The 17,883-nt window shown below is 42.8% G+C and overlaps 1 protein-coding gene across 6 annotated transcripts in view; it reads right to left on the bottom strand.

Moving 5' to 3' along the window:
• Positions 1-17,883, bottom strand: part of RAB22A (RAB22A, member RAS oncogene family) — a 42,836-nt gene that overhangs the window by 11,170 nt on the left and 13,783 nt on the right. For 5 of the 6 annotated variants that reach the window (XR_014790750.1, XM_084854267.1, XM_084854268.1 and 2 more), the window contains exons 4-7: positions 17,337-17,408; positions 17,154-17,260; positions 14,495-14,604; positions 11,906-11,947 (exon numbers count right to left, since the gene is read on the bottom strand). Coding sequence is in view for 5 of the 6 variants with exons in the window: in XM_084854267.1 (XP_084710393.1) it covers positions 11,906-11,947; positions 14,495-14,604; positions 17,154-17,260; positions 17,337-17,408 (331 nt within the window). In the remaining variant the exon portion in view is untranslated. Of the gene's footprint in view, positions 1-5,245; positions 11,948-14,494; positions 14,605-17,153; positions 17,261-17,336; positions 17,409-17,883 lie in introns of those variants that run through there. The other variant, XM_084854269.1, reaches the window with a different exon arrangement.

The following is a 17,883-nucleotide window of genomic DNA, read 5'->3' as shown; positions in this document are numbered from 1 at the left end:
TAAAACAAGGTTCAGATCCATTTTTGATCCAGTAAACCCACCAGTGTGGTATCCTGATAAATCATCTGCCCAAACAAACGCTGAATGAACATTCTGAGGCTGAATGGTCGAATGACCAAGCTAGATGCCACATTAAATGTGCAAGTGCATTTAACATGTAGGTTTTAAAAAAATGTAAATAGCATCAGCTTGGGGTGGTGGTGGTAGTATTTGCTTTTCAGGGAGAGATCTCTATTGGCACCAATGAGGGATTTCCACCCAAATCAAATACTACCTTCAGAAGAGGAGTTTTCTCTAGGATTGCAGCAGGGGAAGAAAGGGTTAAGTCCCCCCTCCATACCTGCTGCAATCCCAATAATCAGCTCCCTGATGCAATTTGTATTTTTTTTTAAAAATCCTGCACATTAAATACAAAGACTTATTTAACATCAAGTTGAGTTTTTCCCTAAGACTTGCAAGTTTAGATCTAGTAACAGAAGCACCCTAAATGCAACTTTGCATTTATTTTAGTTGAAATATGCAATGTACAAAGGCAAGGTGTTAAGGTCAGCTGCTACTATGATTAAACTATTACTATCATTATCTTATTTAGAAATACATTTCTGCCATACCAAGTACTTCTGGAGGAGAGGGAAAGAGAAAGCCTTGCCACTACTTCCATTAATTAAGTGGAAGATCAAATTTCTAAGGCTGCGGCTGACAGCAGCTTCCCAGATGGATGATTGTGCAACTGGGTGCTAAACTGGAACTGCAAGAAGCAGTACCAGAAAAGTGATACACACAGTTGGACAAGTTTTTCTTCCCCTCTCTCCAATCCCCCAGTTGTACAGTGCTATCCATATCAATTCCCACGAATCCCTTGCATTGCCATTTGGACTAGTGATCCAGCATTCTTGGAACTTGCAAACCCTTCCATTTGGAAGCACCCTTACTTTAATTAATAAAGCTGCTGTCTGGGAGACAGAGAACAATACATTAAATTCCTTCAGTTCTGTCTCCTGCTAGAAAGAAAACCACCTGAACTCGTTTAATCTACAGCAAGTGTGGGCTAATTTCATGCAGCCCTCAGCCTGATTTCAAAAGTCCTCTGCAAGCAATCAGTTCAGACCTCTGGCAAGAGCAATCTGTCCCTCTCTGGGCAGCCGGGGAGGGGGGCAAGAGTGAGAAGGGGTGACCCCACCCACTTTTGGTTATGGCCCCACCCATAGCCAGCATGCTGCTGCCCCCCACCCCCGAGATTACCCTGAGGGAATGTGGCCCTTGGAGGGAGAAAGGCTCTCCATCCCTGTTCTACAGTATCTTAAAGGGTTTTCAGCTAGTTTTCAACAATGGGTAGCAGAAATGTGGGTATCTGAAACATCAGATGAACTGAAATAGAAACATTTGGCACAGGAGCCCTTGTCCCCCCGTCCTGCTTCCAAAAGACAGAAAACATGGCGATAGTGTTTTGCCTGTCAAATCTGGGGGAAGAATCTGCTTCCAGGTTTCCTCCACAGAAAATGAATAAGTCAAGATTTCTTATGGAGGGTCACTGTTTTGCATGTTAGGGCCATTTCACATGATGCAACATCACTTCAGTGCTCCCATGTAGGAATTGCAATGACATTGGCATGCAAATAGTCCTGTCTAACCTTACATGTTAGATTTTTAGATTTAAGGTTGCCGGGAGAATTATCAACAACCTCCGATAAGCAGACGATACCACCCTAATGGCAGAAAGCGAAGAGGATCTAAACAGCCTCTTGTTGAGGGTGAAAGAGGAGAGTGCAAAAGCTGGTTTGAAACTCAACATTAAAAAAACGAAGATCATGGCATCTGGCCCCATCACTTCCTGGCATATAGAAGGGGAAGAAATGGAAGCAGTGACAGATTTTATTTTCTTGGGCTCCAAGATCACCGCAGACAGTGACTGTAGCCATTAAATTAAAAGACACTTGCTCCTTGGGAGGAAAGCTATGGCAAACCTAGACAGCATAGTAAGAAGCAGAGACATCACCTTGCCGACAAAGGTCCGTCTAATCAAAGCTATGGTTTTCCCAGTAGTAATGTATGGCTGTGAGAGCTGGACTATAAGGAAGGCTGAGCGCCGAAGAATTGATGCTTTCAAACTGTGGTGCTGGAGAAGACTGTTACGAGTCCCCTGGACTGCAAGGAGGTCAAATCAGTCCATCCTAAAGGAAATCAACCCTGACTGCTCATTGGAAGGACAGATACTGAAGCTGAAGCTCAAATATTGCGGCCACCTAATGCGAAGAGAAAACTCTCTGGAAAAGACCCTGATGCTGGGAAAGACTGAAGGCAAAAGGAGAAGGGGACGGCAGAGGATGAGATGGCTAGATAGCATCACCGATGCAATGAATATGAACTTGAGCACGCTCCGGGAGAGAGCGCAGGACAGGAAGGCCTGGCGTGCTATGGTCCATGGGGTCACAAAGAGTCGGACACGACTGAACGACTGAACAACAACAACAACCTTACATGTGGCTTTTTGATGCCAGGTACACACACGCCGAGGAGCAGCACCCAATCATGGCTTCCTAGCATGTGGCCATTAAGTAAAATGGGGAGAGCCCACAGCCCAGTGGGAGAGCACATACTTTGTAAGTGCAAGTTCCCACATTCAGAGATCTTTGGAAAAATCTCAATAGGCAATGATAGGCTAGAGTAGACTAACTAATGGGCCTGACAAGGGTAATAGAGACAACAGAAGCTACCTTATACCAGGCTATTTGTTCATCTAGCTCTGTACAGTCTCCTCTGACTGGTGGCAGGTCTTCAGCATGCAAAGCACAAGTTCTGTCACAGAGCCATGTATGGTCCCTCCTTATATGTATCCAGACAAAACACACATCTTAAGACTGTCACGCCTGGCAGTCTATGGGTAGGCTTTGTGTCTTTTCATACATGGAAGGCCTGTGTAGGAAGTTTGTAATGCGAGGAGCAGACCTTAAAACTGTACTCACTTTCCTCTTCCCCTCAACAACATGCAACAGTGTTTTTGCTACATAATCAGAAAACCATAGCTAGGAATGTGATGTGATCATCTATATCATTATATTTTGTTCAGAGTTTTTTATGCTGAGCTATTAAGGAGCTTGGTTCCGGATGCATGGTCCTCATAGCATAAGAAATTGAATGCAGTTATATATGGAGCCAGGAAGAGACAGAATGAGAATATCCTATTGGTGATTTCAAATGAGGTGAAAAATCAATTGCTGGCATTTATTTAGTGCTCCTCTCTGTGACTCCCAAGCAAGAAAATGAATTACGATAAATTTTTGGAAGTTTCTAAGAACAAGCAAGGAGAGCTTGACATTACACAAGAGCAAAAGGGGAAGATGCCTTTTTTAAAGTGACTACACAAGATCTGGCTACTTGAGATATTATTTGCTGGGATATTTCCTAATTTTGTTTAGCCCCGTTTGCTGCTATTTATAAAGTGAAACTGCAGACAAGGAGTGGCAGGTTATGGCAGCATGCCTGCTGTAAATCAGCATTTCCCCAGGATCATGTCGAGGAAGACTTGCTGATCCAAGATGCTAAAAATAAGATCTCTCTTCCTCCCCAAAACACTACTTAGGAGGGATATCATCCAAAACCCTATCCATTGAAAATGCCAGTTTTCACTATAGCAAGGCATGCTTTGCCCTGGCCCTAAATGGCCCAGATGGCTTTACTAGCTCCTTGCAAGGGCTCCTTTGCCCTCCCACAACCACTGCAGGATGCAGTTCCACTGGTAGGAAAAAGGCATAGTAGGCCAGCTTCAACATGCTGCTTCCCACTTTCTTAAACAGCAGGAATCAGCGCAACAACAGAGGCTCATTGGGCAAGGTCACGAGGAATACCCAGACAGGTTTCCACTCCCTTGGTGTGTAGTGGCCTATGTGAGGGCTCCACTAGAACTGTTGATCCAAAAGCAACCAAGGGCAGCCAGGTTAGCAAAAGAGTTCTGCCTGAGGCTTTGAGTACCTGCTGCATCAGGGTAGCCAGTACTGACAGATCAAGGTCTGGATCACCATAATACAGCTTTTTATGTATTTGTACCACGACTACAGGTACAAGAGATAAAATGGTATCTATGAGCAGGGCAAGTATATGCAGCACTCTTGACATGCAAAGAGGACTATTTGTCAAATAGCATATAGTAGCCATGCCCAAGATTAGATCAGCCTTGTAGGTAAGTACCAAACAAAAACAAAAAGAATCTATGTGGATGCAAAAAAAAGGTGTGTCTCAGATTTTAATTATCAGCTGCTTAAGACAGAAGGAATGCAGCTACACCTTAAAGGCTGAGGGCTCATCTGGATTGCAAACAGAAAGATGACTCACACTTCTGAAGTTTTCAAATTGAGTGATTGTGAGGTGACTACTGAATGTGCATCTTAGCCTTCTCTAACCTGTTGCCCTCCAGATATTTTGGATTGTAACTCCCAGCATTCCTGACTACTGGCCATGCTAGCTAAGGCTGATGGGAGCAGTAGTCCAAAACATCTCGAGGGCACCAGGTTGGGGAAGGCTGGTACATGTGATACTTTCAAATCCCATGGGGACTGCGCCAATCACTGCTAACCCTAGTAGACTAGAACAGGAGAACAAACAATGTAGTAAAAGCTAACCAGTCCTCATTACACCAAACTCCTGGTTTCAACTACTTCCTATTTAGAACAATGATCAAATTTAAAGAACTGACAAAACGGTCAACATCTGGGGGCTTCCTCTGAGTGTCTCCTCCGAGGGAGGCTTGGAAAGTGGCAACAAGGGAGAGGACCTTCTCAGTGGTGGCCCCCTATGGGGCTCCCCACTGAGGCCTATCTGGCACCAACAGTGCCATCTTTTCAGCACCAGATTAAGACTGCCCTCTACTCCCTGGCATTTAATGGCATATTATGGGGCACTTATATCAGCTGTCCTGAGCAGGTCTGTTGAAATTTACTGAAATTGTTTTTAGTTATTTGTTTTTAAATTTTGTATGTTCAGTGATTTTAGACTATGTTTTATTATAATGTAATGCAGTATAATGTTGTAGTTTGTATTTTTTTTCTGTGTGAATTGGCAAACCACCCAGAGAGCTTCGGCTATTAGGCAGTATAGATATGGAATAAATAATAATTTAAAAACTCAAGGAATCTTCTACATGCAGGCCTTACCTCACCTTAGTTCTCAAACTGGCTGACCAAAGAGACAATGGGTTGTATCCAAAGTTAGTCCTACTTAGAGTAGACCCAGCACACCTTTTAGTCTAAGATGTTTCAAATAGTTATGTTTATAACATTAAAAATAAACGCCCAAGTACTTGTCAATCATCCTAGTCTTTGCATTCACCAGCCAGAACACCAGAAAGTAGAAACCATGCAATTGGGTAGAATGGGCAGTATCCAATGCTGTCGTGGTGCTAGTGGAAAGGAACACTAGCATAACGGGGAGCTAGTGCTTGCTAGCACAACCCTGGAAACTAGCCAAAATTAATGCTTCCAGAAGGGGACAAGTTAGCGGAACTACTAAAAGAAAGCTTCACTGACTTGTCCTGTTCCAGCGTTTTGTTTCTGCTAGCACAATGCCTTAAGCGTTGGCAGACTGCCAGCACTGGATACTGTCCAGGATTGCTTACATGGTTTCCTTCTCTCTCCATAATTAACAGTGTAATCCTATACATGTCTACTCAGAAGTAAATCCCATTGAGTTCAACAGGGGTTACTTCCAGATAAATTAATATTGAATAAGAGTCTAAAAGGCCTAGGTAGTGGTGTTTTGTTTTGTTTTTAAACTGAAAGCAAAGTATTCAGGGAAGAAGCCTGAAGATCTTTGACAGAACTCCCATAAGCAATCCTATTGGCAATGTTCCCAAGTAGACTTGGAATATTAAAAAAAGGATTGCGCGCTTGATTTCGATCACTGTGTATAATTTTGTATCCAACTTACAGGAACACTTACAAAGGTGCCTTTTCATATGTCCCAGGGTAGGCCTTCCAAATCCTACCAAACATTTATTTCCAGTAAACAAATCGACCATGGTACTTGGACTATTATTTGCAACAAGCTCTGTGTTTTCCTTCTCCCCACCCCTTCTTTCTATCTTGCAAGCCATTATCAGGGGACAATAGTTTTTTTTAACTCATGTACAGTGGCTAGAATGTCTTAGATGCGCTATTAAGCAGTAAGCTCCCAAGATGAATTTGCAAGTCTCACTTTTGCTCCAATGTTGAAAATGTAATTTTGCATAAAGGTAGAACTACTCTAACTAATGCTAGGGGGCTATGCTTTGTTCATTCACAGACAATCTAGAGGAGGGATGGGCAACACGCAGTCCCCTTGGCTCCCCCCCCCCCCAAGTGCTGAAGAAATTCGGCAATGTGGTAGCCAAACAGGGCTGGTTTCCCTTTGTTAAGGGAAAACAAGTTGTGGGTTACAGTCAAGATTTGGTGGCATGGCAGCAAAACAGGAAAAAAGCGGTCCTTTCTGCTGCCAAATTTCAGCAACAAATTTGGCAGCAGGGTGCAGCTCCTGGTGGGTTTGAGAGGAGGGTAAATTTTCCCCACACCCTCACACGTTGCCTACTTGATCAAGAGGATTGCTGTGCAGGTGTATGCACACCAAGGGTACAATCCTACACATCTTTATCTGGGAATATGTCCCATTGAGTTCAATGAGACTTACTTCCAAATAGGTATGCATAGGATTGCACTGTTAACATGATCGACACACTGCATAGGTTTTTTAAATGTCAGGAATTTATTTTCATCGAAGATTGATGGTATGGACTGATGGTACCATCAGTCTTTGATGAAAACAAATTCCTGACATAAGGACCATAAGAGCCATGCTGGATCAGACTAGTCCAGCATTCTCTTCACACATTAGATAACCAGCTACGTGTGGGAAGCCCACAAGTAGGACATCAGTACAAAAGCACCCTTCTGCTTGTGTTCCCCAGCAACTATTCTTTCCAAATAGTCATTTTCAACTGGGTATTTTTACTGCAAGATATCCATCTGTATAGTTCATGGCTTCATATTGATTTATATGCCCTCATTCCCAGTCTTCCACTCCTAATTTACATCTTATTTTCCCCTTCGGCTGTGCGCCTTAAGTTACGTTGGGGTAAGCAGGTTGTACTACAACACACTACAACATGCAATGAACAAGAGATCATAAACCATACAAGGAGGGCACAAAGATAATTGACTTGGGTGGGATAGCTAATACCTTGGAAGACAGAAACAGACTTCAAAGTGATCTTGATAGACTGGAGTGCTGGGCAGAAAAAAACAGAATGAAATTTAATAGGGATAAATGCCAAGTTCTGCACCTAGGAAAAAGAAACCAAATGCACAGTTACAAGATGGGCGATAATTGGCTCAACAACACTACAAGTGAGAAGGATCTTGGAATTGTTGTCGATCACAAGCTGAATATGAGCCAACAATGTGATGTGGCTGCAAAAAAGGCAAATGCTCTTTTGGGCTGCATAGCTTCCAAATCCCGGGAAGTACTAGTTCCCCTCTACTCAGCACTGGGTAGGCCTCATCTGGAGTACTGTGTCCAGTTCTGGGCACTGCCCTTTAAGAAGGATGCAGACAAGCTGGAGAGGGTTCAGCGGAGGGCAACAAAGATGATGAGGGGACTGGAAACACAGCCCTATGAGGAGAGACTGAAAGAACTGGGCATGTTTAGCCTTGAGAAGACTGAGGGGAGATAGGGTAGTGCTCTTCAAGTACTTGAAAGGTTGTCACAGAGAGGAAGGCTAGGATCTCTTCTCGATCATCCCAGAATGCAGGACACGGAATAATAGGCTCAAGTTACAGGAAGCCAGATTCCGGCTGAACATCAGGAAAAACTTCCTGACTGTTAGAGCAATATGGCAATGGAACCAATGACCTAGGGAGGTGGTGGGCTCTCCCACACTGGAGGCATTCAAGATGAGGCTGGATAGCCATCTGTCGGGGATGCTCTGTCTTGGATTCCTGCATTGAGCAGGGGGTTGGACTCGATGGTCTTGAAGGCCCCTTCCAACCCTACTATTCTATGATTCCATGACTCTTCTCACATAGAACAACCACTATGGCACACATACAGAATGGGTGCAAGATTTTTTTTGGCACATGTTTTGCTCTACAGCTAATTGGTGGCATAATCTGAACCAACTCTATTCAGATACAGTTTTAAACATAATAACTGGAAGACTAAAAAGATTCCCAGATGTTAACACAGCAGATGCTGAAGCTCAAATGTCTATTAATTCATGTAATTTGAGGTAAGCAGACAGCAATGATGCATTGCAGACATCCTCTTGTCCAGAAATCTGCTAGGATTTAGATTGAAATAATCTTAATGCAAATATTTGATTAAATACGTCCAGTGAACGCTAAGGCAGGTTAACACACTGGCAATGTACCCGATAGCGTGGATAGGGAGAGAAGCCTTTGAAATGCTGCCAAGACCAACAGCTTGTGGGTTGAAGTGTTACATTGCATAACCATGTGGTAACAGAAGACAAGGATATAGTAACAGCTTAAAAAGATGCTAGTGGATATATGTAAAGATATTCTTTTTGCAGGGAAGGTGAAACAAAAAAACCCCTAATTATACATAATTTAAAGAAGGGAGCTAATTGGCATCACAATGACACCAGTGACCTGTGAAAGCCATAATGCAGCATGGTGACATGATGCTGCTACCATGTAAATGTAACATAGGGTGCTATAAATGTGTGTAATATTCCCAAAAGCAGCTCACTGCTTGACTTCTCTTTCTCTATGTGATCTCATCGTTTTAAAACTTGCTTCCACTGAACAATTAAGCACAGACAAGGAATCTTTTGTTTGTTTGTCAAATAGGGAATTGATTAGAAAAAGGCCACATGAACAAGATAAAGTTTTAACAACCACCAGGCTGGAGGTAGGTGTGTGTGTGTGTGTGTGTGTGTGTGTATGTGTGTGTATGCAAATAAGCATTGGCACTATGATTTAAACAAAGCTGCACCAGGATGGAATGGTTTACCCAAATGCAGCTGCAGATGCAACCTGCCAGTCAACTGCAAGTTCATTACAGAGGATTGTTATCTAATATAAGGCACACTAACTGGGATCTAAAGTCTCTTTAAGCACGCAAGGGCCTGTATGTATACACCAAGGATTTTTGCTCTCCCCTCCCCAAGAGCACCTCCTTGTACTACATTGAGGGAGGTCTCCGAAACAGCCCGGAGTTTCAGATAGCTTGTGATGCAGTGCAGGATGCTGCCATCAGGCAGAGCAGGCTCTGAAGCCCCTTCTGGAGCCCAGCCCTTTGAAAAGGGGTCAAAGGGTTGTTCTGACTTTACTGGTACTGTGCTGACTAAACTGTCTTGAAAATGCCTAGTACGCGAGTTTGTCACCACTACATCTTTGCCACGCTTCCTTTCAGTCCAATTTGTGCTACACAACAGGGCTGCATACGCAATGCTGTATTGGCAACAGGGTCTTTGCCAAAGCACTGATTAATCCAGGCTACTGTGTAAGAAATCCTGGATCAGCTTGTGATGGCAGTGTGCCCCAGGTCACTACATTGGCATTATTGTTGCACTCAGTCCTACATCATTTTTGCCAACACAAGACTCTTTGGACTGGATTACAGGTATGCTCAGTTGATTCTAATCAAATCTCAGAGCTCACTGATGTCACAAACTAAGAAAGGGACGGCATGTACTGTGAAATTCATTGTTAATACATATACTCATAGTTCGTTCAGAGTGAATGCTGTGCTCCATAATTTTCTGTAAACATGACATATCACATTACATGAAAAGTAATGTTTGCTAAGTCTGTGCTTAGAGCTGTTTACACACTGCAAGATAACAATAGAACTTTGAACTTTGAAAAGAAAAGTTTCACCCATACTTTTTTTTAAAAAAGAAAGAATACTTATTCTGCCAAAATAATTCCAATCACACCAGTTAACTATAGTAGTTCAGTTGTGTTAAGGATTGCTCTGAATAATGTGGTGTAGCATTTTGAAGCACAAGCTGTTTCATTTCCTACGTATCCTTTGAAATTTCCTTTTCAGCTGAAAACACTTACTTAAGAAGGTAAAATGCCAAGCGACGGCTTGGGAGCAAGCCACCACAGACATGTTTCTGTGAACATGAAATATCCAAGCCTTACAGCTTTTTTCACACATTGTGAGTTTATTAAGTGGTTATATTCAAGGGTGGGAACACACAGATACCTTTGCACTGCTAGGTTGCAATAAAAATAAATAATGAGAAATAGTATAATAGGGCAAGATTAATTTATAGTTTAATATAAAATGAACACACAGTACAATGCTAATAGCTAGTCTGGTTAAAGACAAGATTTTAAAAGAGTAACCATCAGGACAGGCCCAAGAGAAAGAAGGCAACGATCTACGCTGCCCCACAAAACTTGGTTTTGGATCCCCATTTTATCATGCAGAGGTGATTTATTCCACAAGCAAGCCTCAAACTACACTACCAGCAACCTCTACTGGACAGAGAGGGGAGTGTCTTCCAGTGCTATACTGGAGGGTGCCAGCTGATGCAAGGCCTCATGCTCACAGGCTGGGGTCCACAGCAATTCTGACCATAGGACTCTCCTTCCACCTCATCAAGGAGTGAGGGATGGAGAGATGAAAAGAAACAGATCTTTATCTATGGCACTTACATAATTTATAATACTTTAGGCATTGGTCTCATAAATAAGAATATAGAAGATTGCTCATGCTAAGCAATTAGAAGTGTTTCCCATTAAACATGCTTTTTTCTAGAACTACTGACAGCAACTGATTCCTGCCAGTTGTGGTCAAGTTCATTTTGGTCAATTTCATCTAGGAGTTTTACTAACACCTTAATGAGAAGCCTACTGAGAAGTATGTCTATCTCTAAAATGATAATGCATAAGAAGGTAAGATTGTCTAAGGCTAAGCTCACTCACACACACCCCTTTTAAAAATCTTCGGCAGTATCCTACACTGCTCCCACTCATTCCGTTCACCACTGGGACCGACTGCTAGTGCAACGAAGTAATAGCATTTTGTAAAGGAACCCTGGAAGCAGGTGGAAATGCTCATTTCCAGATTGGTGCTCTGCTGAGCTGTCCCATTCTGCAAGCTCCGCTGACCTGTCCCATTCCGGAAATGAGCATTTCTGCCCCTTTCAGGGGTTCTTTTACAAAGCACTAGCTCCCCATTGTGCTTAGCAGCGGGTCCTGCTGGCGCACAGGTGGCATAGGATACTGCCCTTTTGTTTGTATTTCTACAATATCAGTAAATCATGAAAGTGCAATTAAGATTGGGGACTGGATGGGCTGATTTGGTCATTTTGATCAGTTTCATTATTTTTGCAGCCATCTATTAATTAGCTGTTCATTCTCTGCTTTAGAGAAGCAACAATGAAAACAGTAAGGCTTAGAGCAATAATGAGGAGTGTAGGATCACATTAAGATCAGAGCTAACATTTATATTCCCAGGGCTTGCCCACTTCCACCAAAATCCACAAAAGTGCTAGTCCCCCTGCCTTACAAAAACATGGCAAAGTTTTGTTTTACAAAAACTATGAAATATCAAGTCTTACAATCAGTATGTTGGAGTCTCTTTCTCAGAAGGCTAAAGCAGAAACTCAAGGCAATTCCCTTTGAGTATGAGAGATAGTCCACATGTTGTATGCAAGGAAACAGTCTGACGGCATAATCACTGCAGTCTCCTCAGCATGTATGTAAGTATGCCAGAGCTGGTCCATTTGGGGGTCTATGAACATCAGGCAGATAGGAATCCAGTACCAATAAGATATACTCAAATCAACCCTTAACTTCCAAGGCCAAATACTTTATAAAAGCTAGTCTGATATACTATGCTATCAGTCAACAGCAGCTGCGTTTTGTCACTGAAGGCTGTCTTCTAAGTTTGAAGCCCTTACCATTAGATGGGGGGTTGGTATCTGTTGATGGAATTCTACGACCTACAGAGAGCAAAAAAGCAGCTTAAATGTTAACAAAACAACTCAGAAACACCATTCACTACAGTTTAGCTTGATGGGTACGTGCAGCTCATCACTATCTGAAGGACTATGGCAGGTATAATTCCCCTGACAGGCACTTTCAGTTATGATGCTTAAAGATGACTAAAGCAAGGAGTAGTAAAACCCACAGGGAAAAACATCAAACAAGTCAATGGCCCCTCAATATGACAATAAAAATATATTGAAATATATTACAATTGGCTGGTTGTAACAGGTAGAAGTATCCCTTGCAAGTAATTACACTGCAAACTGTCTCCTAGTATTAACAATAGGAAAATTCAGATACAAGTATAAACTAATCCAAAAGTAATACTGTTAAACAGATGAAAATAATCGTATACAATAATAAGCACTAACTTTTGCTACTGTTAATACTAAGAGACAGTTTGCAGTGCAATTACTTGCAAGGGATACTTCTACCTGTTACAGTCAGCCAATTGTAATATATTTCAATATATCATATTTTTATTGTCATATTGAGGGACCATTGATTTGTTTCGTGCTTAACAATGACTGGCACAAAAGCATTTGCAAGGTGTTTTGAATATTCCTATGAAAGATGTATAGTGCTAGAGAGTTTGAATGAAATAAAAAAAAAACAGTACTCAGAGGCATCTGATGAAGTAGACAGAAGCAAGTAGGTTATAGTACTGCAATATTCTGCAGTGCCTAAAGCAGCGGTCCCCAACCTTTTTGGCACCAGGGACCGGTCTCGTGGAAGACAATTTTTCCACGGACCGGGGGGGATGGTTTTGCTGGCGCAATGCCATTTGCGTCCCTATTCTTTGCACTAATCAGCTACGTAAAGATTTACATAGCCTATTACTTGAAGAACGGGGACGCAAATGGCGTCCGCTATGCGGATGCCATTTGTGTCACAGTGGCTGGAAGTCCGCCAGCGGCCGGAGCCGGCCGGCAGCTCTGCAGACTCACTGCGGAGCGGAGCCGGATGGGGCTGGCGAGGATTCCGGGGCGGGGGGAGGGATGGCTCGCCTCCCCCCCCTGCAGACCCCCATAGGCCCAAGGTAGGGGGTTTCGCACACCCCTACTGTGGCCCGGTTGCTAACAGGCCATGGACCGGTACCAGTCTGTGGCCCGGGGGTTGGGGACCCCTGGCCTAAAGGACAAAGACTAACAGTTATTCTCGTAAATATGGTTGCATGTGTTCAGAGTTAGCAGTGAAGTGATTATCTGAGCTGCTTGAAATGCATCTTATAAGCTGCACTATCATGTAACAGTCACCAAACATGGCTTTGCTCAGAAAAATAATCACCTTCACATACAGAGGATTTAACTGTGGCTTGGTTTACCATCAAGAATTGCCAGAGCCTAATCTACTTCATTCTATAAAATTATAAATGGTGCTGAGAAGAAACAGAAATTTTTATCTCACATTACTGGAACACCGAGTTATCCAATAAAAAGAGGGTATACTTTGGACAATGCAAAACTGACTCGCAAAATTCACTACCACAAGATGTAATGATGGATGGCGCTGATGTTTTTTAAAAAAATGTTCAAATTCATGGAGGACAGGTCTACCTAGGAATATTTGCCATGATAACTAAATTAAACTTCCATTTACTACATCCTCTGTTCATGACATGTTGGAAATATCCTGGTCTAACCATTTCTGTGTCTTGCAGAACTAAGAATACATAGTATACTAAGCAAATTGTTAACGATGTATTCCTTGTATGAATTTCCACACCTGTCTCCCTCTAGTGATCTCTCTTATTAAATGAACCTGTTCTATCAAATTAAACAAGTCTAGGGGCCCAATCCTATAGGGATGGCCGTAAGCCTCTGAACTTAGAGGCTTATGGCCATCCAATGCAGAGTGGGAGGAGTGGCAGAGACTGTCTTCACCTCCGCACTTCTCCTGTTCTGCATTTTAGCTAGATGAGTGTTTTTGCCTGTCTAGCTCAGGCATCAGGGAGGGAAGGAGGCTGGGAAGGCCTCTGGATATGGCGTAAGTCGACCTCCCCTGTCCCCGGCATGCCTCCTTTCACTTTTCTCCAGGGTCGCTTTTGCAGCCTCAGAGAGGCGGCAGCATGGTTCTTTTTGCACCAGCTGTGAGAGGGAGGGGAGCCTGGACTCCTGGGTCCGAGGCTGGAGCGCTGACTCCAACCTTGGATCCAGGAACCCAAACTATCCTATGGCCCCCCAGAGTCTGTCTAGGGGCCATAGAATTGCTCTCTTAAGAGGATAAAGTCTTTTGATAGCTGTACCCTTCTCTCTGTTTATACAGCAGGGACAATAGAAAGCTCTAGAGGGTTAACACAAGTCTGCAAAAGCCCTAACATGACCAGAAAGAAATCATGTTGCAGTTCTGTGTCCCTACCATATGTTGACAAATATGAAGGCAATATACACCTGGTAGAAACAGAAGATCAAGCCAGCATATTTGTCAGTGTTCTTTTTACAGTCCTTAAATGGAGATGGGAGAAAAGAAATCCCACTGATTTATTGATACATAATACTTACTAATTTCTATAAAGAGTTCATTTATGTTTATTGCATTTTTTGCACTCGTCTCTACAAATATTGCGTGGATGGAATCTGCATAGTCTTTAGCATCTTTTTCCATGACTTCTCTAGAGAGAGAGAGAGAGAGAGAGAATATACACTATAAACAAACCATACCAATTTATTTCAATTTTAGAAAAGAATAAGTGGTTACAATTCAATGCAACATTACAAGCTATTTCAACAGCTAATCTAAGCCCTGCTTAAGTCACTGTACCTGGGAGACATGCAAATAATAACCAAAGATTTGCTGACAAGGCCTGTCTTTAATGGTCCTCTATATTTGTGAATATAGCTCTGGCGTGGGCTGGTCCATGAAGTCACGAAGAGTCGGAAGCGACTGACCGAATAAAACAACAATATTTGTGAAGCGCAATACTGGATTTGTCACAAGTGAAACAAAGCCCAACCCTTTTGGCTCCCTCTGAAAAGCTACAGCTGGTCAAAAGACACTTTTGTCCATGCACAGCATTCTCTGTAATGCAGGTAAAGGAAAGTTATTGATAGATGAGCCAATAGTGACTACATCAAGGTGGGAATCTCCTCTATTAGCATACCAGGTAAGGCATTTTAGAATCAGAAGTCCAAGGCAATAATTACTGTAATGAGATGGAAGAGAATTCTGATAGCACTGACCAAACAGAAATAATGTATCAAGATAACTGGCAGCACCATAAACCAGGACAGAAGTTAGCAAGTTCATCCTGTATTTTCCATTCCTTTCCAGTTTATTTATCTATGGCTGCTTGATGCATATGATTGTTGATCAGTGATAGAATTTTATGCAACCTCTCCCCCACTAACTCCCCATCTTTGGGATTATTCACATACTAGAGTTCCCCTAGGAGTAGTTATTTCTGAATTCCTAAAGAATCAAACACGTTAATCTCTGAAGGTGTGTATCCCCAAGGGAAGAAGTAGTTACTTCATATCCTGAACATGTTACACTATGATTTCCTGTGCAATTTCCTGGAATAGGTGGAACTGGAAGATCTTCCTACATTAATTAGCTTCCTACATTAATTAGCTAATAAATAAACATTGGACAAGGTAATCCAAATCGGAGGGAGGGGGCTTTGCTGGGAAGTCCAACCACCTGTACTGCTTATGAACATTAAGCATATTTTCCATAATTCATTCTGCTTTTCCTAATCATGGGGAGGGGCAAAGCGATATGCAAGGCACTGGGGGCCACTATGACCACTGGAAAACTTATTCAGACATCTCTCTGGCTACTAATGTTGAGACTTGAAAGTATGGGAAATGTCTATCACTGTAACCATAAGGGCTAGAAATGTTTTTAAAAAATGAAAGCTGAGATTCTCTGGTGGATGAATTCTATGTTGAACAACACATCCCATACCTTTTGAATGGAATACATGCAGCCCTGGTGTTCTTTTACATGAAAAACCTCAACCGCCTTAATTTGGAGAATAAGGCATTATCACTTAATTTCCAGAGGCCTTTTAAAATATAGTTTGAAAAGGTTGTTTACAATGCCGCAGTGTAAAATGCAATACGCTGCAGAGCCCAACATAGTGCCCATGGGCACCAATATACTCACAGACACCTCTCTAGGGACCTATCAGATGTCCTGCTTCTCATGTTATTCTACTTTTTTTAAAAAAAATCAGGAGGCAGACATGCTGCAAAGCTAAGTGCCAAATCCAGTGCCATCTTTATTTCCAGTAATGTCTCTGGTCTTCCACTCAATATCACACCTACCTACAGCACAAAATCAATTTCTAACATTAAGGAACTGCTACTTGAGCACGCTCCGGGAGAGAGCGCAGGACAGGAAGGCCTGGCGTGCTATGGTCCATGGGGTCACGAAGAGGCGGACGCGACTGAACGACTGAACAACAACAACAACAGGAGTTCATCCAGGGTATGGACACAATAGTTAAAAGCACTACAACCACTTTAAGACTGCACTGGATCTTAGAGCCAAGCTCTCATATAAGCTTTACACTGCTATAGCAAACAGCTAGATATTCAAAGGCAGACCAGTTCCCTCAGTTCCTGTGTATGCCTCCAGCATTCTCCCCACACCCAGCCAGTTGGCCTAGAGCTATTACCTGAGGCAGCCTTGCTCTGCAGCCTCCCTGTCCCAGTAGACCTTCATCTGGTGCAGACCCTTGGCCCCTTTTGCTTATTCATTCCAGATACAGCCCATACTGCAACCCTCTCCTGTCCTTCAGCATCCTAGCCAGAGGCAACAATAGGAAAAACTCCTGCCGTCGGCCAACCTCCATCCCCGCTGGGCCTTAAAAATCCCAAGAATGCACCTGGTTCAACACAGGAAGCCGCCTTATACCAAGTCAGACCACTGCTCTATCTAGCCCAGTATTGTCAGCACAGACTGCCAGTGGCTCTCCAGGGTTTCAGGCAGGATTCCCTCTTAGCCCTACCTGGAGAGGCCAGGGGTCGAACCTGGGACCTCCTGCATGCAAAGCATGTGCTCTACCCTTCCCATAATTCTACAATTGATAAAAGCTGAGAACCTCCTGCAAGAACCTTCCAGTTCTTTCTGGAAACTAACTACAAAAAGTGACTGTATTAGCAGACGGTTTTCTAGATAAATACCTATAACTGCATAAGATGTGGTTTAATTTACCTTACATCATTAAGATCACACTTATTTCCGGCAATAGCTACAACAATATTAGGAGGTCCATGCTGGCGAAGTTCTTTCACCCAGTTTTTTAATGTTGAAAATGTTTCCTAAAACGGAAGTGACAGAATTAGTAAAGGCAAAAATATGGCCCATGTACACATTTTTGCAAATACCTTTGCTTACCTCTTTTGTGATGTCATAAACTATAATAGCTGCTGCGGACCCTCGGTAGTACATTGGTGCCAGAGCACGAAACTGTAAAGAAAAGGATGGTGTAATAAAGGCTTACATGCCATATTAAAGATCACATACAGGGGAAAAAGGGAAATAACCAAAGCAGGAGTGAGGTAAAGGACATGAGTGCCTTATAATGAATCTTATCTATCATCACGTTTTTGTCCTACCTTTCCTCCAAGAAGCTGATGATGGTGTACATGGCTTCCTGTTCCCAATGTATCCTCACAACAACCTTGTGAATTAGTTGGCAGAGAGAACCCAGTTCGCACGATCACCGCAGCTCACTGTGGCTTATTTAAGCCACTGTAGGTTGTGCCACATGCAGGTGTCTTTGGAATATTCAAGGTTCTGGATGGTTTGTTAACCATGCCAATAACCCACCTTTGCCGGGTTTGCATGACAAACCATGATCACAGCTTGAGTAATTAAAATGGCTGCCCATCTGCATCGCTAAGCCTCATGGGTTAATTAACTTTGACTGGCTCAAAGACAC

This window comes from Heloderma suspectum, chromosome 4 (assembly GCF_057233095.1).
Source record: "Heloderma suspectum isolate Gila_16-S chromosome 4, 16-S_ref, whole genome shotgun sequence".
In the NCBI taxonomy this organism is placed as follows: domain Eukaryota; kingdom Metazoa; phylum Chordata; class Lepidosauria; order Squamata; family Helodermatidae; genus Heloderma; species Heloderma suspectum.
Note: the sequence above shows the minus strand (reverse complement) of the source record. Positions and strands in the feature narration are given on the sequence as shown.